The 25,369-nt window shown below is 41.9% G+C and overlaps 1 protein-coding gene across 3 annotated transcripts in view; it reads right to left on the reverse strand.

Moving 5' to 3' along the window:
* Positions 1–1,495: 1,495 nt before the first annotated feature.
* Positions 1,496–25,369, reverse strand: part of AVIL (advillin) — a 118,069-nt gene continuing 94,195 nt past the window's right edge. For all 3 annotated transcript variants that reach the window (XM_088465927.1, XM_088465929.1, XM_088465928.1), the window contains 13 exons: positions 24,861–24,939; positions 23,615–23,713; positions 22,871–23,024; positions 21,860–21,960; positions 20,498–20,635; positions 20,133–20,291; positions 15,235–15,414; positions 13,363–13,508; positions 12,342–12,486; positions 9,987–10,175; positions 9,229–9,297; positions 6,266–6,397; positions 1,496–2,039 (listed from right to left, as the gene is read on the reverse strand). In XM_088465927.1, the coding sequence (XP_088322053.1) occupies positions 1,926–2,039; positions 6,266–6,397; positions 9,229–9,297; positions 9,987–10,175; positions 12,342–12,486; positions 13,363–13,508; positions 15,235–15,414; positions 20,133–20,291; positions 20,498–20,635; positions 21,860–21,960; positions 22,871–23,024; positions 23,615–23,713; positions 24,861–24,939 (1,705 nt within the window). In that variant the 3' untranslated portion in view covers positions 1,496–1,925. The remainder of the gene's footprint in view (positions 2,040–6,265; positions 6,398–9,228; positions 9,298–9,986; positions 10,176–12,341; positions 12,487–13,362; positions 13,509–15,234; positions 15,415–20,132; positions 20,292–20,497; positions 20,636–21,859; positions 21,961–22,870; positions 23,025–23,614; positions 23,714–24,860; positions 24,940–25,369) is intronic.

A 25,369-nucleotide genomic window follows, 5' to 3' on the forward strand; every position in this document is an offset into this window, starting at 1 on the left:
TTACGCACAGTTGCGCTGCTAACATGACGCACATTAGCGAATGCACAATATCCTGCATGCGAACGATCGCTGTTTATTAGCTGCATGCGTGCACATCTGCCCCAAATCAGATAAACCTAATTAGCGTCTTTTCCCAAACCCCTAATACTTACATAATGCACACTCACAAAAAAGGTTCCATAGCTTTAAAGTATAAGATCCAAGTTTTATTCATTTATTACAAATGCTGTGAAATAAAGACAATTTTGGTATCTAAGGTTTAATACGTGATAAGTAAGCCGTGTTTGGTATTATACTGATCTGCACTTTCTCAACAGCTTCCCGGTATCATCGGTGTGAAGATCGCAACATGCATTCTCAACTTATGGACCGTAGAGATATAAAGCACCAAAATGTATTTTGTGAAACCAACAGCCTAGATTTGCATGCAGAGAGAATAGAGGAGGCAACAAGCTGTTAGAGGCTGTTCTGTGTCCATTTGAATCAACCTGTTAAATGCCCTGTAACAAACGCACCACGATGGGGAACCAATGGGATCAGCAACAAACCTCTCTATTGTGTTGTCTGTTTCTGTAAGGGTATAAATGTGTGTGTTGTGACCCCAGTCTGGAGTCTTATTGCTGATTGACGGAGGTTTCTTGCTGATGCCGGTATCTGGTCCAGAGCGCATGCGTAATGTAGAACTGTATCTTGGGTCTGTATAATTCTTTGCGCTAAATTGTACTTAGATCACAGCGTGTAACTGACTGTACTTTACTTGAATAATACTTTGTGCTTTGGAAACACATGTTCAAGGTCTAAAGTCTTTATTTTACTGTATGACTGCGTACGCAAATAGCGTCAATTTTAGAGGTTTATAGGCAAGGTTTAGAAGGTATAGCTAGGTGCGTATAGAGGTTGAGATCCAGTATCCTTAAGGGTAATTTTAAAACCGTTTCAATTTTAGATTTTCATCCAAGTTACAACTAATGGAACAATGAGTACAATACAGGTATAGGCTGCAGAAACTTTAATGGTTACCACTTTAAAAAACCTTGCACTAAATATTCTCCCTTCCCAGTAAAAGATCTTTCATTGGATTTCCCAACCATTAAGATCCCACAATACACATATATTCAGGACCTCCACCAATGATCTTTGTAGATGCTTTTGTCTCCCCCTAAAAAGAGAGATCTTACAAAGCAGCAATAAGGATATTAGAGTCAATGCAATGTGTTTGCTGAACTATAACTAATTTTAATAAGCCATGTTTTTATTCATTCATAGTTTAATGCCAGATATCTTCATAAGGTGCAAAAAATGTTGCAAGGAGAAGAATAAAAAGCAAGCCATTCATCTCTATGGTGCCTACGTCATATCTACCCCTTTGTTATGTACGCAAGTCCAGTTTATTCACTGAATGGATATCCCAAACTTTGCTATAATATTTGATAACTCTTTTATTAGAAGCATTTACCAAAACAAAAACCCACTTAAATTATTACTCAAACAAAAGTCAAGGCAACAGGCTTTATTAATCATGGCACCTTTAAAAAAATTAAAAGAAAAAAAAAACAAATGAACACAGGAAATGACAAACAACAGTTACAAGTAATAAGGCAGAAGGGAATTCCTTTAATGGATTGCTAGGCCTTCAAATGTTGATACCAGGGGCTTGCAATGATGCATGTTGGGAAATGGAGGAGACCAAAAGGCCTAAACCTGGTTATGCAGCATCTCAGTCTTATCGACTAGCATAATTAAAGCTCATGAAAGGTAAACTACATATATAGTGTATTCTCCATCAGAATTTAATTTCAGCCAACTGGATTTCCAATGCACTGCCATGCTGCAAGTTTTTCCAGTACTGATTTTGTGCTTTAAAACAAACAGGCTATCTTTAGTAATGCCCACAATTCCAAGGTTCTGTTGTATGGAAGACTGTTTTAAAATAGACCGAGCTCCTTTTTTATGTTCAGCTGTTTCCATGGAGGTAAAGCTGAAAATTCTCCTCTGGTCATCCCAAAGACAGCAACAAAGTCCTGGTCTGAGAGGTACATCTACAAAATAACGCCAGATGAAAAGTTACATAGCTAAGGGAATGCCAGCTGTCATAATTGGTTGTTACAGGGCTGTCCCTTTCCAACCCCACACCTGTCTAGCTGGTCACAGTCCGCAACAATGGGGTCCTACTCAAGCCAATTAAAGGGTATGCTTTTTCCAGCTTCCACCTGAATGTGACTTTTTGTACCAGTGTGGGGACATTATACTGTAAGCCCATTCAGGTCATGTGATCAGGACCCTCCCAGTAATACCCAAAACCCACCTGAACATAATGACAAGGTACACAACCACATCACTCTCTAAATAAAATAAACTACACATAGTTTCTACAATATTTCATGGTATACAGTGTATACATGTACATATATTGTTTACAGTTATAGTTAGTAAAGTATACAATAAGCATTTTAAAGCGCACAACAGTTACATCATAGATGCACTATAAACACAGTAAAATAGTAAGAATACATTTGTCCTTCTGGAAAGTCATGTTTCATTGGTATATATATCTAGTTCTGACTAGATAATCCCTTTATAGCTATTTGCTGTGGCCAGGCCAATAGCACAGTAGGTACTCTGCTGAATAGCGAAGTTACTGATAGTTTCTTTCTGGGTACAGTAGCTCCACATTACTTCTATTTGGTAAGTAAAAGTACCTTTGTTGGGGAGGAGGAGGGGAGGGTGCATGGTCTGGCTTAGTGTGGAGCTGAATGCACAGACTAAACTCTCCTGCTATAATCCGTTTTATAATCTTTTTAGGGAAAATCCCTCACTTTTCATTTTGTGAAGCTCTGTGGCTGGTTTACAATGTACTTTATTCACCTGTGTTGGTCTCTGCTGGGGTTCTAACCCTTTGCTTTCTATTCCATGTGTGCAACACATCTGCATTTTTATGTTTTTAACAGAAACCAAAATTATGACTCTGTGACAGGGATGGGGAACCTCAGGCCCGGGGACCATATAACGACCGCGGAATCATTTGGTCTGGCCCTCTGAGATTTTTTCTGCTAGCCTCATCTGGCTAGCAGGGTGCCTAGAATGTAACCCTGCAGCCAGAATCTATGTAGTAGTGCTGCCTGGAGCATCCTTAGGACGCTTGAGATGGTCACACCGCTGCCCTTATAGCTCCCCGGAGTATCCTCAGGATGCTCCGGGCATTGCTGTAATCACAGGTGATTGTGTCCCCGCCCCGTGTCACACGGAGGGGCATTGCCTCCTCGATCTGTGCCCACTAATAATGAGATTATGTGTGTATGTGTGTGTGTGTGTGTGTATGTATATATATATATATATATATATATATATACACACACACACACACACACACACACACACACACACAGTCAGGCGCACAAATATTGGGACATTGACAGAATTTTCATATTTTGGCCTCTATTCACCACCACAATGGCTTTGAAATGAAACAAACAAGATGTGCTTTAACTGCAGACTTTCAGATTTAATTTGAGGGTAATTACATCCAAATCAGGTGAACGGTGTAGGAATTACAACTGTTTCTATATGTGCTCCCACTTTTTAAGGGGCCAAAAGTAATGGGACAAACTAAACAATCCTAAATCTAACTTTCACTTTTTAATACTTTGTTGCAAATCCTTTGCAGGCAATTACAGCCTGAAGTCTGGAACGCATACACATCACCAGACGCTGGGTTTCATCCCTGGTGATGCTCTGCCAGGCCTCTACTGCAAATGTCTTCAGTTCCTACTTGTTCTTGGGGCATTTTCCCTTCAGTTTTGTCTTCATCAAGTGACATGCATGCTCAATCGGATTCTGGTCAGGGGATTGACTTGGCCATTGCATAACATTCCACTTTTTAGCCTTAAAAAACTCTTTGGTTGCTTTTGCAGTATGCTTCGGGTCATTGTCCATCTGCACTGTGAAGCACCGTCCAATGAGTTCTGAAGCATTTGACTGAATATGAGCATATAATATTGCCCGAAATACTTCAGAATTCATTCTGCTGCTTTTGTCAGCAGTCACATCATCAATAAATACAAGGGAACCAGTTCCATTGGCAGCCATGACACTACCACTACCATGCTTCACTGATGAGGTGGTATGTTTTGGATTATGAACAGTTTCTTTCCTTCTCCATATTCTTGTCTTCCCATCACTCTGGTATAAGTTGTCTTTGTCTCATCTGTCCATATTATGTTGTTCCAGAACTGTAATAGCTTTTTTAGATGTTGTTTGGCAAACTCTAATCTGGTCTTTCTGTTTTTGAGGCTCACCAATGGTTTACATCTTGTGGTGAACCCTCTATAGTCACTCTTGTGAAGTCTTCTCTTGATTGTTGACTTTGACACATATACACCTACCTCCTGGAGAGTGTTCTTGATTTGGCCAACTGTTGTGAAGGGGTTTTTCTTCACCAGGGAAATAATTCTTCTGTCATCCACCACAGTTGTTTTCCGTGGTCTTCCGGGTCTTTTGGTGTTGCTGAGCTCTCCAGTGCGTTCTTTCTTTTTAAGAATGTTCCAAACAGTTGATTTGGCCACACCTAATGTTTTTGCTATCTCTCTGATGGTTTTTTTTTTTTTTTTTTTCAGCCTAATGATGGCTTGCTTCACCGATAGTGACAGCTCTTTGGATCTCATATTGAGAGTCGACAGCAACTGATTCCAAATGCAAATGTCACACCTAAAATCACCTCCAGACCTTTTACCTGCTTAATTGATAATGAAATAACGAGGGAATAGCCCACACCTGTCCACGAAATAGCTTTTGAGTTGATAGTCCCATTACTTTTGGCCCCTTAAAAAGTGGGAGGCACATATAGAAACCGTTGTAATTCCTACACCGTTCACCTGATTTGGATGCAATTACCCTCAAATTAAATCTGAAAGTCTGCAGTTAAAAGCACATCTAGTTTGTTTCATTTCAAAGCCATTGTGGTGGTGAATAGAGGCCAAAATATGCAAATTCTGTCAATGTCCCAATATTTATGCACCTGACTGTGATAAAACACGGCTATCTGCAAATAAAAATTCCTCATCCCTGCTCTATGATATCACACAGAATTATGCTTATAGGGACACAGAGAAACTAACTTTAATACCTATACGGTTACTATATCTGAGAATGATTCATGTATGGTATATTGGAGCACAACCTGCTGAAGGACTAGGTATAATGGAATAGAGACCTACTTGCATTTCAGAAAACCTGAGAAGGTGACATGTTGCTGCAGGAAGAAATTTGTCTGTGTCCTGTAATACGCAGTTTATATATGTACCTATTCTCCTTTATTGCTGTGTACCACATTTAAAGTGTTGATTCCGAACTCTACTATTTCGCCACAGAACTTATCAGCATTTACGGCTGTTTCTGCTATAAAGCAATTGATAATTTTAAGCTGTAATACTGTGTCTTCATAATCATAATATTACTAAGCACTGCATATTTTAACTTGACATAATACTGTACCTTTTATATAATATTGCTACCTAGCACTGCTTAATTTTTTGATAGAATCAGTAGATCTAGTGTTTTATTATATTATTTAAGGGTAGACTCGCCATCCGATGAGTCTGGTTACCCCAACCTTTTAAGCAGCAACTAATAAAAGGTATGTTTTAATGTAACTCATCTTTTCGCACTCAAAACCTAACCCTTAAAAAAAAAAAGAAGTGTTGACTATTTGTGTGTCAACAATTTTCGTACCAACCTTTTGTCCATGTATTTGTACCTTGTCGACATTCTTCCATGTCGACATTTTAACCTATTGACTGTCTAACATCTGGTGTCTATCTAGGCATTGTCTACCTTTTTACTGTCTATCTATAGTCCAGATACCTTGGTTTTCTACATGTATTCTTGATTCACAAAGCCTGTGCGGGATGAATACTTACATCTTTGTGTTGGGACTTGCATACATCTCTGAATCAGGCCCTGTGTTTTTCATGTCACTCTAATCCTTACATTAACGATAACCCGTAGACTAATGCAAATTTCGACATTTTTAAACTGTTGACATTTCATATGTTGTCATTCGGACATGTTGACATTTTTCCAGGTGTTGACAGTTGTGATGTCGACATTTTAACCATGTCAACATCATAACTGACAACATTCTAGCGTCAACAATATGAATGTTGAAATTGTCAAGTCGACTTCATGGCCGCATGCCATTAATTGTAATAATTGTTGCATCTGTGGCCAGCTGTAGTCATGGTCTCCCCCTTCCCACAAGTCATCTTACCTCTTTCCTCGTGGCATCCACCCACTCTGGTAGCTCATCCTTCTGTTTCCCTTTTATGTCATCAAGGGATAAGGTCTGGTAACTATTCCTTTGGGTTGGGATACTTGGGGAAAGAGCGACACCATTTACTTCCTATAAGAATTTGAAATAGACTATGATAACTGCAGTGGAAAGGAAAAATAAATAAATTGTCCGTGGTGCAAGAAGAACCTTCAACCCTGGAGCAATGTCAATAATCGTTAGATGAGCAAAGTATAGCCGAGGGCTAAATACAGACCAAAATACTCTTTTAAATGACTAAATACACAAAGACAACTTGCCTGCACTTTTAGCTCACAATAGCAATAATAACAAAAATATTAAATCAGAGTTAACATCAACAGCAGATATTGCAATATATTATAATGCAGCCTCTCGGTATATCTAGCCTAGAAACCCTCCGTTTGAGCCCTAGGGATTCCAAGCTGCATATATACGGAGATGCTCCATCAGGGTCCCAAAAAAGGTCCTGTCCATGGAATTGGTATGACATACCGCCGGGATGTAATACCGATTCCGGAGGGCAGAAGACTGAAGATCCCGACAGAGTAAGTATTCTAACTATCCCTAAACCTCCACCTCCCCCCCCCCCCAACCCAAACCCTCCTTTGAGGGGTGCCTAATTCTAACCTCCCCCCCAGTGCCAAAGCTCCCCCCGGGGGTGCCTAAACCTAACCCCCCCCGCTCCCTAAACCTAACACTCCCGGGGGGGTCCTTAACCCCTCCCCTGGGGGTGCCTAACCCTAACTTCCCCTAAACCTAACCCTCCCCCCCCCTGCGGCTGTCCACTCCCGAAGCCTGGCTTACCTTCGTTTGGTATGCCGGGCGTCTGTATTTCGGCGAGTGGATAATGATAGGCGTCGGGATTTCGACATCTATCATTGGTCCCATGCCGGGATTTCACAGTCAGGACCGCATACCTTGTCCATATATGAACTGTTATTACACAGCTTCTCCGATTCTGGATCCTCCGGAGGGCCAATCATCATTTCTGGACACCTTATTCAAGTCCTAAAGGTCCCGTAAGTGAGCAACTTCTTTTCACTAACTCCATACATTAGAAGTAGAGATGTGCAGGTTCGGTTTTACTCGGATATGTTCGGATCTCAAAAACGGCATCTTGGCTATCGGCTATTTTGGATAGCCAATAAAATAAATCCAAACTAATTCGAACTTGCGATAATTTTGGTGAAAAGTACTGAGTAAAACCGAACCCGCACATCTCTAATTATAAGTGCTTACAGTCTGTGCTAACTATATATAGTGGTAATACCCCATACAACAATTTAAGGAACATTATGTATTTGGATATTAGATCCCGGGAAATGTTCGGAACTTTATTTATGCATATTGAAACCAATTGATACAATAACAGATTGTGAAAGTATATCTTTATTATATATTTTCATTTTTGTATGTTTTAATATATTAAAGTATCTGCTGTTAATGTCAACTCTGAGATTTACTCTGAATTTTATGTTAAAAATATATTATGGGCCTGATTCTGGTTGGTTTGCAAGGCTGCGTTCGCACGCACCCCGCTCGCTGCGAAAATATGCCAATGAATGCAATCGCACGGCAACCGCAACACTATACCAAGACGCCCTTCACTATATAAAGCCTGCCCACTTCCCATGACATGCATCTGCAAGTCAGCGAAAACATCAGTAACATCGGAACCATCCGCACAGTTGTGGTTGACCTGACCTTAAAGTAGAAACTATTAAACTTCCTATCGCCATCTAGACTTCTGCCAGCGTATGCTATAGCAGGGGCTTAGTTATGCACGCCCCTGTAACGGCATTTAAACGCCCAGGCACGCCTGCGTTTCTCTGACCACCCCCCGTCACCACTCTCAAACGGTCACTTCCTGTCAACCACTATGTGAAGACTCTGCGTGCTCACCGCGATCGCTTCCCAATCGCTGTGGCTGGTTCGCGCACTGCGTCTAATACTCATGCGCAGAATCCAAACATCGGCTGGCTGCGTACGAACCAACCTGAATCAGGCCTAATGTGCGCGGCCACACAGGGGTTACGCCGGTGGCAGACCAGATGTGTGGGGCTGCAGGACCCGGGCTCCCGCTGGGCCCCTCTAACAGGCCTAGGCCTAGTATAGAGTACCCGCTCCATCCCATCTCAGCGCCCCTGCTATGATGCATGGGGTAGGTATGCCTAGGACATTGCTTTCGCTAAGTATCTAATTACTACCTGGATAACCCCCTCTGCCCTGCTTTACAGAAAATGTTTCATGTACCTTGTACATCACAGCGAGTACTCTGGGGAGTACTCGCACCACAGATTGAGAGATGCAATTTTAAATATATTTTATATACAAATATACTTGGTAGGGATGAGAACAGGAGCTATTTCAGCTGCCATTTTTTATACAACCTAAAAGCTAAATTCATAATGTTTCTTTGAGTCAAACATACTTGGCCTCAATGCAATATATAGCCTTGGCCTCAATGAAATATGTAATTCAATGCAAACAAATATGTATTTGGGTTTCAGTTGCTGGGCAGTGTAAAGCATAGTTAGCAAAAGCGTACACAGGTACAATCTGTATATTATTATTATTAACAACCTTTTACAGTATTTATATAGTGCCTACCTACATACAGTACTGTGCACCTTTACAGAGATTATTTGGCCATTCAAATCAGTCCATGGCCAAGTACTCACCCGCAAAATCACACCAGAGGCCACTAAAACAACATATACAGTATGAGTATGAGAAGAAAGCACCCAGCTGAAACCCATCCAAACATGGGGAACATGGGGAAAACATACAAACTCCACTCAGAGCCCTGGTTTGCATTGAACCTATGCCGAAAACATTGCAGACCAATCAAAATTGTGTTCATATCAAAATTGGGGTGTTGTCATTGGAAAACGAGTATGTAATCTGAGAAGGAAAGTTACCTCTGTAATTCTCTTTATCCCCGCGGCATCACCCAGTTCTTTCTTCAGTTCCTCGTACGATTTGCCACCCTACAGGGGAATAAGCGCCAAGAGCAGATTGGTATTACCACTGTTATACTGTCTACCAGCCAGAGTCCATGATAGGTTACAAATGAATGGGGAATATGTGTTACTGAACTGCTTTAGATATTTTACACAACATATGAATCTGTAAAGGAAACCTATTCTTAGGCCATTATTTATTGAATATTATCTGCTTCTAAATAATGTTAATGAAATACATTAACCTAATTCTAACTTCCATTTATGTCCTGGTGTTATATTGGTGGTATAGCAAAATAAAATCTAAATTATTGACATGTCATTACTCCTATACAAGGGATGAAACAACCGTTGCAGTTATCAATGCCTGGGTATGTTAGCTCTCACAGGCAGGGCCCTCATTCCTCTTGTTCTACCTTTAGCACTAACTATGCCAACTATGCTCCTTTGCCTCCAAGCCCCATTCAGCAACTATGGTACTGTGTGCTGGGCTGGCCCATACTTTGGGTAGAAGCTCATTCAGTACCGAAGTGTCTTCTAATCTCTTTGTTTTACCACTACTTGATCAACAAGGTACAGTGAGTTGCCTTGCCCACGCCCCATGTGTCTGGCCTAACTAGTCTTTTGTTTTATTGCTACTGTATGTGTTGTTCCTAGATACTGCATAGTACAGTACTCATAAAGAGACAAACTTTTGTAGCAGTATTGCATCTTACACTCCATTTATGTGGGTCCCATGCCAGAAACCAGCCTGTAAAAATTGGTGGCTCAAATCCCTGTTTGATAATGAGTATTGGCGTTTCTGGATCTCGCCCGCTGGGATGAGTCTTCAGGTAATCCAGAGCAGTCACTGAGGCTTCATTCTTCTCCGTGTCATTTGCTTCTGATCCAATCCATAGGAATATCTTGGTGAAAGAAACAGCTGGAAGTTATATCACTCACCTATTAGTCTTTCACTACATTGTGTTCCTTAAGGTGCGTACACACTGGGCGATCAGCAAAGACAGTAGGATTACGACATCGTAATCGTACCATCGTTCCTGATCCCCTGTAGTGTCTGCACTGAACGATCAGTCGTTCAGTGCAGGCACTGTCCATCATTCCTGAACATGCCAATCTGTCGTTATCGGCAGATTGGGCTGCATGTTCAGGCGATGGACAATGTCGGAAACGACCAGCGGAATGCGCATCGCTGGTAGTTTCTGACATAAAAGTGCACGATTACTGAGCGATTGCACGATTACGATGTCGTAATCGTGCATTCGCTCAGTAATATCGCCCAGTGTGTACGCACCTTTAGCCAACCAACATGTGATGTCCTGTAACTAGTGATCCAGGCAATACCGTGAATTTACTAAGGTACGTTATGAAAAAAACTAGGAGTATTGAGGAAAAGGTTAAGAAACACTGAATTGTACAAATAGTTTAACAAAATGAATTGCATAAACAGACCATTTTGCCACTGAATAGTGTATTATGGAAGGTTAAGGACTTTGTACGAGCTAGTCTTATAGGGGATGCAGTTATTATGCCGGCGGACGGTTTGCCGGCAGTTCCTCTTATAGTATGTATATTTTAATTTCTCCTACCAAATAACCTTTGGTAAAATTTGGTTTGGAGGTAATTATAACTTGTACAGTGTTGTAGATAAAACTAAAAATAGTCAAGAATGTATTAAAGTTATTAACAGATTTACAGCCTTAGCTTTAACAAACTTCCTTAAATGCAAGATGCTTATGAGGCAATAAAACATTACCAAAAGCCTAAAAATGCTTCAAATATACTCCAAGAAAAAACGGTCTGTCCACAAACTGTCTTCCACTGAAAGTGTCTTGTCTGTACAGTGGAAGTGCAGTCCTGGGTTTGGATGGCCTTGGGTAGCAGATAGGAAAATGTATGAAATAAGAGAGTGCTAAACTCACCCTGGCTATTAGAATGAATGAAGATAATTACAGATAATTTGCTATAGGTAATAGACTTGCAGGGCCAGCCATATATCCCAAATTCTCACCTCCCAGTATTTTATCTTTTGTTAATTTTGTTTTTAATTTTTTTTATAGCATGTTATCTTCTCCTAGAGCAGAGGTTCCCAAACTCCTGTCCTCAAGGCACCCTAATGGTCCAGGTTTTAAGGATATCCATGGGTGAGCACAGATGGTTAAATTAAAAGACTGAGGTACTAATTAAGGCCCTCATTCAGAGCCGTACGCTCTGAGCAGAGCGCACGCTCTGAATGAGGGCCGTCCTCCATAACTATGGAGCGTCCTCCTGGACGCTCGTATAGCTGTGGGTCACCACCCACAGCCTATACGAGCGTGCAGTTTGATGGCCGCGATGGTCTTGACCATCGCGACCATCGAAACTGCGAGCCGGAGCCTGCGGTTGAGGTTTTCAACCGCAAGGCCCGGAGTGATTTTGGCTCTATCAGAGCCAAAATCACTTCCACTGACATCACTAGTGATGTCAGTGGGCCGGCTTCTGACGATAGGCGTTCCCTTAGGAACGCCCCTGTCAGGGAGGCACGCCCCCGGCAAGCCCACCAAAGGGGGCGTGCTGTCAATCAACATCGACAGCACGCCCCCTTTGATCAGACACAACGAGCGAAGAAAAGTCCTTCGCTCGTCGCGTCTGGCGCATGCGCACGACGGAGCTCCCTCCGTCGTGTGCATGCTCAGTGCAGAACATCGACCCACTTGGGAGCGGACAGCCGCTCGCGAGTGGGTCTGAATCAGGCCCTAAGTCACCTGTGCCCAAGCATGGTTATCCTTAAAACCTGGGCCGGTGAAAAAGGGTGCCTTGAAGACCGAGTTTGGGAACCTCTGTCCTAGAGGGTGTTGTAGTGGAGGTATTGAGACAAATCAGCCCCTCAGCTCTAAAACCAATGACCATTTTAATTGCTGGCATAATATATGTATTTATTTTATACAGAAGGGATGTGAACGGGCACCAGTGAATTATTGTTCTCGCAGTATAATACCTATTTTGACTGGAATTTTACTGTGTGTACTGTAATACACATGTTAGATAAACTACTGTTCTAGTATGGTGACATTCTCTGTTCTTTTTCTTACCTGGTCCCATGTGTCCAAGAGCATGACATCGGTAGGGTCGAGGTCATCTTGGTTGAAGTCTGTGACTTCGGTCACAATAAAGCGCCCAGTCTTGTTAGAGCATTCAAACAGCCGCGGATGGATATCGGCTACCACCTGCTGGAGCCTGACAAGAAATCCAGATGTTAAACAATACAGTCACATCAAATGTATGTATGTATGTATGTATGTATATAAAAGCTTATATACATACATAAACTAGCTTATTTTGTTTTCAGTTTAGACACCTTTCCTTATTTTACAATACTGATTTGAGATGCTGCAATGGTTTCATGCATTGTGTTTATTGTAGTTTTTCAGCTGAACGTCACACAGAGTGAGGAAACGCAGTGATGGCTTCGTATGTGGCTTACCCACATAGGTAGCATAGGTGAAGAGGGTGTCACAAGGATGGATGTGAGTCATGTCATCCACCTACTTCCTCCTGACCCACTGCCACTGAGCATCCTGGCCAATTACTGTATATTAAAATGTGCAATTCGCCCAAGGGTGTACATCCCCTTGAACAAAGACATAATGACGAGATACTGCACTTACTAAGATAGTGGTGTTTTTTGTTAAAGAAAGAAATGTAGCCAATCCTTGGAAAATGGCTGTTTTTAGAGGGTTGCCACATTTTATAGTATTGGCCCCATTTCGGAGCGTGGTCCCATTAGCTAGTGCCATCCGTAAGTTTTTTAGAAAGAGATCCAAATGATCCATCCGCCAACTTGCGTTGCCGTGTCTCAGTGTCTCTACAATAATAAATAGCCCCGAAATACATTACAAACCACTGTGATATGCGGCAATAAGAAATTATATTTTTCAAGTCTTTTTCATCAATAGGCCTCACAATCACGTTACATATCATGGAGGTGTTCATTGACCGTATTCGGCCATTAAGCTGGCAGCCATGTGATTTTACCAAATTTCTTTTTAGATTTCATAATAGTACTGTGTAGAATATTATAAACAGTACAATAATACAAATACAAATAGATACCTCTTGTCATTAGCATATGGTGCCTTTCCACCAAGAATCTCCCAAAACTGTATAGTCTCCTGTCCCTCTGCCAATGTTTCCTCACTGCCACCAGACAAAATGGCAGCCAGCTGCTTGGCCATTTCTCGTTCATCTCCACTTGAGCCCTGTGAAATAAAGCACAAAGTGTACACATTTCTGTGGCTGTATAAGAAACCGATAAGGTTACAAGGTACAATGTATTGGAAATGCTGTGTGCTATTTTGATTTGTGCTTATATTCACCAATGGAGAGAAAATTAATACCTGAAACAAATTGTGTTGACAAACCTTTTGGCAACTGATCTTACATGACTTCTGTTATTTTCACTTATACTATACGGGGCATATTTATTATAAATATTAGGTCTCCTTATCACCAAATATCATTGTAAAAAGTATTCTTAGGGCCTGATTCTGCACAGGATGGAATTGCAAAGCAGCTTTGCAATTCCATCCTTGCAATTATGGTAATGCAGCAGGAGGCATCACGCCACCAGCATGTATTACTTATCTGAGCTGCGTTGAAGGATGCAGCATCGGCTAATCTGCTGTAACATCGGGCAGCTAAGTGACCCATGGGGTCACGCAAGCTAGCCGCCGCACATACAAGGAAGAGGCCAGGAAATCTTCACACGACGGAGATCCTGGCCCCTTCCCTCCCCCCCCCCCCCCAACGGTAGCGACACACCTCCACTTTGGGAAATTGAGGCCATCGCAGCCCACTCCTGCCAACAAACAGGAGCAGAATGTCAATCCATGACAGTATGTTGCCGCTCTGCACGCGATCACACAGGACCAGTACTGCCCCCCCCACCCTCCACGGGACAGGTGGGGCAGTACCTGAAAAGTGAGACTCTACAGCTATAATCGATACAGAGTTGGGAGGTAGGCACTGTTCTCAGCCACTGAATCCGAACTCAAGATCTCAAGAGTCGCATTAAAGACATTAGGCCTGATGCAAAGTTAAACTAATGCCTGTTTGAGCCTGCGGAGCATATCTTGCATGTTTTCACACTGGACATGGTCCAAGACCAAACGTACGCATGTATAGACTCTGCTGGTTCATACATATATCAATCGCATCTCGTGCTACTGCAGAGATGTGACTAGATTGTACTAGGATGATCTAACATAGGCAAAGAGGATGTGTCAGCAGGCTTTGAAGCAATGGATGGATGCGTTAAGAGGCGTATCTTTTAAACAAGTGTAGGCCGGTGCAAGTGCGCATTGATGATGATGAAGAGTTTCAAACTAAGGTTATAGGTGCACTGCAAAGATACGTACAACTCTGTATATGGCTAAATGGTTAAAGGTGTTGTGAGAGGATGAAGAAGTGTTATGAGGATTAAAATGTAATTGAAAAATCTGCCTGCTCTTATCACATATGAGGATAAAAAAACAGTATATTCCATTGTAGATTTCATACACAGCTTACCTTCCCATACCCCATGCTTATCTCCCCATGTCCCATGCTTACCTCCCCATCTCCCATGCTTACCTTCCCCTGTCCCATGCTTACCTCCCCATCTCCCATGCTTACCTCCCCATGTCCCATGCTTACCTTCCCCTGTCCCATGCTTACCTTCCCCTGTCCCATGCTTACCTTCCCCTGTCCCATGCTTACCTCCCCCTGTCCCATGCTTACCTTCCCCTGTCCCATGCTTACCTTCCCCTGTCCCATGCTTACCTCCCCATGTCCCATACTTACCTTTCCATGTCCCATGCTTACCTTCCCCTATCCCATGCTTACCTTCCCCTGTCCCATGCTTCCCTCCCCATATCCCATGCTTCCCTCCCCATATCCCATGCTTCCCTCCCATCCCATGCTTACCTTCCCATATCCCATGCTTACCTTCCCATACCACAAGAAATGCTCTGTCTGCATCTTTAGCAAGAACACATCATTGGAGTTGAGGGAAGAGGAGTATGCGGGAACTTCCACTGCTTTGGTGTTTGAGGGTTCCGTCCCATGAACCTGGAACAGCCTCACAGGTGGCTCTGGTTCCTGGTTTCCCTTTCGGGATGTGCCTCCCTGCACAGCAAGGAAAACACACAACCCGTAAGGAATCTTTCCTCTAGAAACTCCTTCATACAGGCATACCAGTATATTATAACCATTATACGTTTAGCCACATGGATGAAATATTATAATATAATACCTATTACTTTTATTGGAATTAAATAATTGAAACAATAAAAACAATATTTTAAAATGAATAATTATGTTTTTGATTAGTATAAAGATATTACGTTTAGTCGTTCTTTTTAAGAAATATTGGAGCTGATTCTGAGTTGGGAGCAAAGCAAACGAGCAAGTAACTATGCACCTTGGCAAATCCATGCTGCACTGCAGGTGGGGGAGATTAATGCTTGGGAAAGGCGTGTCCAAACTGAAATCTATAATCTAAATTGAAATCTAAGTTGCAATGTAAAAATATACCTGTCGGGCATTTGTCGGCTATATGCAACCGTAGCCAGTATTTACCCTGCATGCAAAAATAATAATAATGTATTTGCACCCTTCTATTGGAACACTGTTTCTTCCAGGTGCATAGTTACTTGCTCTTTTTACTTTACTACCAACGCTATTTTGTTTATGGATAGTGTACAACCAAATTCCTTCTTACATTCATAAAAAATTACAAACATTTTAACACATATTTGGTATAAGATGCTCGTACCATTGACTTAGGAATATCCACTCAGGAAGCCATTACATTTTACTAAAGACTTAGAAAAACAGTAAAATGTGTTTAGTTAAGATTTCACCATCGTCCTTATTAGGAAAAAATGTTTTTATAAAATTATGTAGAAACTGCATAATTTCTGCCTAATTATAAGTTGCAAAGCCAGCGAGTGTTGGGGCCAGCCAGGTGCAAATATATGCTTTGGACCCCCTGCCCCCCACTATAATTGTGACACATATAGCATACATTCCATAATTGTCATATCCCGCTTTGGGACTTTTTGGTGTGCACACATGAAATGGGGGCATGGCCTCGTGATCACTCTCCCAGCACTAAATGAACAGCGCATGCATGCAACACAGCTTCCTTCACCTCTGTGTCCTTCCCCCCATATATAAACTACTATATGCAACATGAGTGTACACTTCCTCCAGTTAAGTTAATCTGACATAATTTAAAACAAATCAAAACAACAACATTAATTCAAGAGGGCAGTAGAGACTCTTAGAGTAGGAAGTGGAGGCATCCCCCTCCTCTCCCCTGGCCTTATAGCCTCCTCCTTAATAATGATCCATAGTGCGCTACGGCATACTATGAGTCATTCTGACTTATTATAGTACTGCTGATAATGCCGTCGGCAGCGGGCCCCTTCATTTCGGCGGGCCCCAGTGCAATGCACCAGCTGCACCCCTGGTAATTGTGCCCCTGATAATTATATGTTTCCCAGCTATGTACTAATAGACAAATGCAGGAGATTTCAAAGAAATCTCCTGCAGAAGACTGATTAGCGCTGCAGACCGCAGTCCCTGTTATTTTCAATGGGAATTATGGTCTGACCCCTATGTACCAAACTCTGAAACCAAAGCTTTTCAGAGATTGGCCCTGTTGTATAACAAAATCGCTTTATGCCAATGAAGGCATTCTTGCAGGAGAAGGATCTAATGAGCCTTCATTAGATCCCTCTCCAGCAAGAATGCCTCCATTGGCATAAGGATAGGGATCTAATGGACTTTTTCTCAAGCTCACATACCAGAAATAAAGAAACATTCCTTATTTAAATACAAAATAGCACCAGAAATGGCTCATAATTGCAAGAAAAAAAAACGAATATTCACTCTCCTGATGGTGGTAAAGTTCAGATGAGTTGATCAGGTTTCTTATATATACACCAACACAGGGCAGTTTCTAGGGTTTGAGGCTCCCAGTGCGAGCAGTCAAAATGTGCCCCCCCCCCCTCGAAGTAGTAATATTGTGGAGTGGGCGTGGCCTCATCGTGAGGGGGTGTGATCTTGAAAGACCACAGAATGACAGTCACTGTGACTACTGAGTACTGGGCTGGCTAACCTGTCATAGGCAAAACGCTGAAAAATATATGTAGCTAAACAAAAGACAGACAGCATGTGCGCGCCATAGGCGCACGCTCAAAAAATGGGGTGTGGCCTAGCTGTCACAAGCCCACGCCGCATTTCTGTGTGCATGCCTTTGGTGTGACATTTGCAGAAGTATGACCTTGTACCACACCCGTTTTTAGTCGCGTTGGGAGCGAGCCCAGCACATTGAAAATAAAAGCCAGATCCACATAAAATACACTGCAACAAACCACTTCCACATAAAATATATTGGAAAAGCCAGAGGCACATAAACTACGTTTTAAAATCACATCCACTTCAAATACATTATTAAATCCAGAACCACATAAAACACATTGAAAAAACAAGATTCACATAATACACACTTCATTCCAGCCCCCTCCCTTGCCATTCCATCCCGACAGGTCTTAGGCTCCCCCCCCCACTGGCTCTCAGGCAAAAGTGCCCATTATGCAGCGCCCCCTGTATTTATGCCCCTTATGCAGTGCCCACAGTGGTAGTGCAACTTATGCAGAGCCCACAGTAGTGGTGCCCTTTATACAGTGCACCCAGTAGTAGTGCCCCAGGAGTGGTGCCCCCTATGCCATGCCACCATTAGTAGTGCCCCCATCAGTAATGCCCCCAATAGTAATGGTCCCTGTTGTAGTGCCCCAGTAGTAGTGTCCCCAGTTGTATTGCCTGAAATAGTAATGCCCCCTGTAATAGTGTCCCCAGTATTAGTCCCCCCAATAGTAATGCTCCCTGTGTACTAGTGCCCAAAGTAGTAAAGCCCCAAGTAGTAGTGCCCCCAGTAGTAGTGCCCCTGGGCCCTGAGTAATACCCCCAGTAGTGGTACCTCCTAAGCAATGCCCCCAGTAGAAGTGCCCCCCGAGTAATGTCCCCAGTAGTCGTACCCGGGTGCCCCCAGTAGTGGTGTCTCCCCCAGCAGAAGTGCCCCCAGAGTAATGTCCCCAGGCTGCCTGCACATAAAAAAAAAAACAGTAATACTTACCTTCAGCCCCGCTCCAGCGTCCGCTCCGCTCGGCTGCTCCACTGCACTATGGGAAAGACGCCATGACGTCCTCCCATAGTGCACACTGGGGGAGCCGGAGCCTCCGTCTCTCCGGCTGCTCTGCTCTGCCGGGCGCCCGCTGGTAACAGAATCTCAGCGGGCGCCCGGCAGTTTACTAGGCTATTTCTGGTGCAGAGGTCGGAGGCGGCGCGCCCCGTGCGATTGCACGGGTCGCCTGCCCCAGAAACGGCCCTGCACCAACATGGTTCAAAGAAACTTGAAACGGAGCCTGACAACTCTTCTGAACATCACCACCAAGGAGTGTTCACACAGGAACCTTATTTTCCAGGACTTCTGAGACAGACTGTAATTCTGTGCAAGGCATCATTTAGCAATGTTCTGGTAGGAATTCAGTCTCTCCTTTTGGGGATTGCTACAGTTTTATTTGCTATATTGCAGGGGGGGGGGGGTTTGTGTGTGTGTGTGTGTGTGTTTTTCATATTTTAAATATAATGCACTAGAAGTTCTCTTTTCTTGATTTTCTAGTTACATATCCAGTGCTCGGAGTGTGGTTCAGTTGAGAATTCAAAGATACCATGCAGTATTATGTGAGTTTAAAATCAGAATGATAAATGAATCAAGTTTTTCTCACACTACTTAAAATCAGATGTTGGGACCTATTTATCAAGCTTTTTTTTTTTTTCCCAGAAAATTTTGTCAAAATTTTGTAAAAAATTACTAATAGTCTGGTGAAGGAGATTTTACAGAAATCTCAAGCAGAAGGCTTATTAGCGCTGCAGATCGCAGTCCCCATTATTAGCAATGGTGATGACAATCTGAACCCTATGTACCAAACTGCTTTTTGAAGATTGACGTTGTTAGTTTACACAATCTTCAGATGGTATAAATCGCTTTAAGCCTATGGAGGCTTACTCACAGAAGAGAGATCTTCCTATCCTTCCTCTGCAACTTCTGGTCGTTTCCACAGTGATCCTCCCCTAAGGAGTCATTCACAAATGACAGGGAAAAAACTTGCAAGGACAGAGGTTATCGCTACCGTTGTCCCTGTGAATTCAGTTTTGTAGCATAAAATTCAAATATCTGCCACGATACAGAGTGCTAAGCAATTATTAATACATAGGCCCCTAATTTTAGGTATATTTGAGACCTCATGGATATATACAGTAGATTACTTGATGTGATTTCAGTCAGTTTTGGGATTTTGGCTGACACCACATTTTGCATACTCACTGGTGTAATATTCTGCATGCTGGTTGTGTTTTTACATGTTGGTATTCACAATGCTCAGCATTAATTTTATTTTTTTCTGTTTAATTCTTGTTATGATTTGAGCTACAAAAAGAACTATATGTTTTGGACAAAACCAATACACTTATCTCGGACATTGTGGTTTTCTACCAATTTGATTTTTGCAGTTATGATATCACTGTGCATTATGCGGTAGCGCAAGTTATCCAGAGCAGTTTGAAGTTATTTAGTGTATGTGAAGTATTGGTGATGCTCTTTGTTTTGGGACAAGCGGCAACCACTCAGCAGTATAGGTTTCTGATACCCTCTTTTCATGTACTTATTGTTTTTATGTTTATACAATGAGCAGAACATATCACAAGTGAATATATAGTTGGATCATTATTGATAAGTTGATCTCTAGGTATATGGAAAACACAGTGGTAAGTGTTACCTCAAATATGACAAGTTTTCCTTTGAAGATGGCCATGAAATGTCGGGTCTCCTTCCCCATGCACACTCGCACCTGCACTGGTTCCCCATTAAAATCCTGGTCAAGCTGAACAGCCAAGTAGGCAGAGGCTGCCAGTTCATCTTGTGATGCATGGCGACCCTGCAGGTGAGACAGCAGTATGGAGAACCAGGGGGAAATACACAATGCTGTGAGACTGTCTGTATTTACACCATGCTTAATGGAGAGCGATAGAAATGTGCAGCATAGCAGTGGAGGTGTGCAGAGGGTCTATTTTATTTTGTAGCAAGCTACAGACCAACTGAATGCATCATTGACTGACTCTATTACACATGTATCACACTTACCTGCCATATGTACAGTATATAATGTGGTTTCTTGTTCACGTGGTATGTGTAGAGTACAAGATAACAGTCACCACCAAAGAAAAATCCATACCACTGCTTTTCCACTGGTACTAATTCCAGGTTCTCAATCCTCCACACCTGAGAAAACATCTCTGTCAGTACAGTACAGAACTTCCATAAACCCCATTCCCTAACCCCGATCCAGGGTTCTCACTATTGCCTTATTAGGTCTCATGTGCTATTCTACTCCATGAAACGTGTATTAATGGTATGCTTTGCTCTGGTCACTAGGTCATGGTTATGCATAGACACAGATCCGATACTTTTGCGGCATACTTATCATAGCGGTCACCGCCATAGTGTATTGAGGGCAAGGTCGGACTCGCCCACAGGGGAAATCTCCGGTGGGCCCGACTGCCTGAGGGCTCCACCTCTTCTAATGTCAGGTTTCAGACGATGCACTTGAATTATACATTGACCATGCACTGTAGTATCCATGTTGTCTGCAGACTATGTCCTCTATAAAGGTTAGCCAAGCCTCTGTGGGGGCCACACCCCTCTGCAGGCTGACCTCCCCCTTTAAGTACGGGCCCCTACCACGGCCTTTCCCCAGAGGGCCCTTCATGCCCCAGTCCGGCATTGATGTCAGAAGACAAGCTTTCCCATGTAAAATGGAAGCTTATTTAACATACATCCTGACATTACAATTACCCTCTAAATCCTTGTTCTGTTATCGCCATCTCTGGAGGAAGCTGACCTCGAGATATTTTATTGACAAATTGCAACAATAAGTGATATATTTTTTCTCAATCAGATAATAATAATAATTATAGGCTCCATTATTAGCTACAGTACAAGTTGAGTCTCCCATATTCAAATATTGAGAAATACGGAATATTCCGAAATACAGAATTTTATTTAGAGTGATGGAGATAGTGACACCTTCGCTTTCTGATGCTTCAATGTACACAAACTTTGGTTAATGCACAACATTATTACAAATATTGTCTAAAATTATCTACGGGCTGTGTGTATAAGGTGTATATAAAACATAAATTATTTTGTGTATGCACACAAGCTTTGTTTGATGCACAAAATTATTAAAAGTATTGTATAAAATGACCTTCAGGCTGTGTGTATAAGGTGTATATGAAACATAAATGCATTCTGTATTTGATTTGGGTACCATCCCCAATATATCCCATTATGGTATGCAAATATTCCAAAGTACAGAAAAATCCGATATCCAAAATACTGTACTTCTGGTCCCAAGCATCTTAGATATGGGAGACTCAACCTGTACTATCATAGACAGACTGGGACATAAGAGAGAAAACAAAAGAGAAGACAGTGCCCTCATACCTCTATACTGCCAGTTCCATCATCCACCATGCGCTCCTGTGCGGCCAATGCTGGCTTTGCATGGAGTAAAGAGGCATCAAATTTCTCCTGGCTGACTTTAGCTGTAATACACAATGACGTGAGGTTAGGCCTGTTTATTCAACTTCAAACTGTGGTCAGTCTTTGGAAACACCTGTTTTCAGAGGATTGCCTCAATTGGAAGTATCGGGGCTATTTAAGCAGGGTGTATCACAGCAGCTATCTTAAAGATCACAGCGGTCTATGGAGCTCCGATAATGCCCCATTTAGCTTTTGTCCCCCTTAGCAAACACTATTGTAGCCTACAGGCTTCTCTAATGCATGTTCCTTCAGAGAAGCATCTGAAGTTACCCTACCTGGTAGCTACTGCTTGCACACGCGTGGCCCTATGGTCATACATGCTTATCTAGGGCCATACGTGCAATCTAGGGCCCCTCCCCGATGCTTATTAAAGAAGCTTGAAGCCGGAAGTAAAGTGATTTTGGAAGTTATCACTTACATATTTACAGACTTTACCGTAAAAAATTGATAAAGTGCATGTAAGATTATATACGTGCACGTACAGTATGTATAGCATTAGCTATATCAGATTTAGGCAACCCATGTCGCTCCTCTTTTTTTTTTTTTTGAGCTGGAAGTTCCAATATGGTTTCCCCATCTCTAACAGGCAATGCATGCAGGGATTTGCAGATTTACAGCCGTTGGCGGTCAGCAGGTTGCCTAAGTGCACTAGCTGCACTACTTCCCAGTGCACATAATTCTATTGTAGGTGCTTGGAGCTAAGTAAATGTCTAATTGCCCCATCTGAAATGCCCATATAATTCAAAAGATAGAATAGAGTAAGGGGCTCGGGAAAGTGTTCCTGGATTGGTCGCTGACAGTATCTCACATACACAACTTTTTATGTATTTACAGACAAACGCATGCTGGGCAATCTGTTACCTTTTGGTCTCCGAGATACAATAGATTTTCCACTATGCACAGTCTACTCACCAATCTTACTGGCATGAAAGGTCCTTCCCATGCCCACAGATTGGTCTTTCACCGTCCACTTCTGGAAGAGCTGTTTGAACATTGCAGACTCTGCTCCATCATTAACGGTTTCCACATTCGTACTGTGCGGATAGGATTTCATCTTAATAAACTCCTGTTAAATTCATACCACGACAATTAGCATAATAATTATTTGGGATACCCAGATAACTATGTTCTGTTTCCACTAGACCTAAGTATACTGTATATTAAGGGGTATTTGTAGAGCAGCTCATTTCCTCTCTTTTCTCCACATTTGCAGTCTCTCACGTGACTTTTCCATCTAAACAACGGTAAGTGGACTCGGTGTTTAGGCATCCATGCATGGTAGTGGGAATGAATCATGTGACACCCTCTCTCCCGCCTGCCAAGCTCACTGTCACTTCCGTTCCATTTCTAAGCAAATCTGCATTATATGTAATAACAAAATATTACATATGGTTAATACAACGGACCATTGTGACGCTATGTACATTAGTACATAGAGCCCTAAATGTCCACACAAAAATAATTTAGAAACATGGGATGTTGTAATATTGCTCAGAGGAGAACCGCACTGCTATACTGATGATTGCTTATTACTCATCATATAACTTTGTGCCACCAGATTTATGGAACAGAGGTGTATCGCTGCATGACTAATTAATTTAGTCAAAGTTCCAGGTACATCGTTTATCATTCAGCCACGGCATCATCATCACTTACCAGTGCTTTGGACATTGCAGTTTGCTTCTCAGCCTTTGTGGCACCGTTTCCCTTCCACACATATATTTTGGTCCCACCCTGGTCTAAGATGTAACAGTCCTGGGAAAACATATGGGAAAAATGCATAAAATCCACTTGCCTTAAGGCCCCTATACATCAGCTATTGATTGCAGGAGTTTGCAATCGATTGTGTATAACAATCTCTCCCTTTTTCAATCGATAGTGGCAATTCTGCAATCGATTATGTATAAAAATCTTTCCCTTTTTCAATCAATTGCAGAATTGCCACTATCGATTGAAAAAGGGAGAGATTTTCATACACAATCGATTGCAAATTGCACAATTGCTGCAATCAATAGCTGATGTATGGGGCATTCAGATGGGACTAGGCTTGCCTGATCATTCCTCTAATCAGAGACACATATGAATTACACAGGTTCTGTGGCTGATTAAAACCAGGTGAAATGGAGACTTGGGGCCAAATGTGATAGGGTGAGAGTTTAGAAAATGTGAGAGTTTTCTCACACTTTTTAAACTCGGTCAATGTAATAGAGTCCAAGAACAAAGCAACAGAGCACACTCCCATGTTTTTAGACTTTAAAAAACTCTAAGGATTTAAACACTCATCCAGATGTTTCCCATTTTGAAGATAAATCTCGACCAATGTAACAGTGTGAGAGGTTACTGCTAAACTCTCACATTTTCTAAACTCTCACCCTATTACTTTCAAGAAAAAAGAAGAAGCAGCAACTTTTATGGGTGCACTCTAAACCAAATAATATATTAATTACATTTTATTGATACATATATCATTTGGTTCAGAGTGCACCCATAAAAGATGCTTCTTCTTTTTTGAAACTATTGGTCTTAGACTTCCAGCATCAGGGTAGCACCACATAGAGGCCTTGTAGATAATATGGTGGAATATGAATCTTAGACATAAAATAACAAGGTGCAGATATGGAACCATTGGTTATTAGATAACTAGCAGTATATGTTCTTTAGAGACTGGTGCAGGATTAAACCATTATAAGTGTCTCATCTTATTACATTTAGCCCTTGAAGTCAACCAGCCACATATTCTGTGGCACAAATATAATTTCTTGTAATTGTACATTTAATTGTACATTTTAAATGCTTTCTTATATACATATTTGTACAGAAAGGCTTTCTTCTTTCCATCTATAACAGTGTCTCAAGGAATAGTAATTAAACAGCCCATCTAAACCACCAGCGATGTTCTTACCTGGTGATTCAGAGATTCCTGAACTAATGGACGTGTCGCTACTTCTGTCACCTCCATTTTGCCATTAGCATCTGAAACACTGACATGAAGGGAGAAGTGTAAATTTAATTATAACATTACATTTATGTCTTTATCACATCATGGTGTTGAATGATTAAGAATGATCAAGTATTCAGAAGTAGCCAGCAGACAAAACATAAGTTTAACTATGTAAAAGTACAACTTCCTATCATTTAAAAACCAGGTGTTGTATAAAATGTCGACATTGAAAATGTTTACTTGGTCTGAATATAACATTCAGAATGTCGACATGGATGTTATGCCATCATATGGCGTGTCTACATACACAATGACGACATGGTCATAATGTTAACATTGCGCATGTTGACAGTGGACATGTTGGCATAACTGTTTTCTACTGTTATAGCCCTAGCCCTTCCATAACCCCAGGGACGGACTAGACCTATTACTGGTGGTAAACAGCAGCAGAACATTGTGCCCCATGGCGA

This window comes from Taudactylus pleione, unplaced genomic scaffold (genome assembly GCF_031769625.1).
Source record: "Taudactylus pleione unplaced genomic scaffold, aTauple2 ptg000065l, whole genome shotgun sequence".
Taxonomy (NCBI): Eukaryota; Metazoa; Chordata; class Amphibia; order Anura; family Myobatrachidae; genus Taudactylus; species Taudactylus pleione.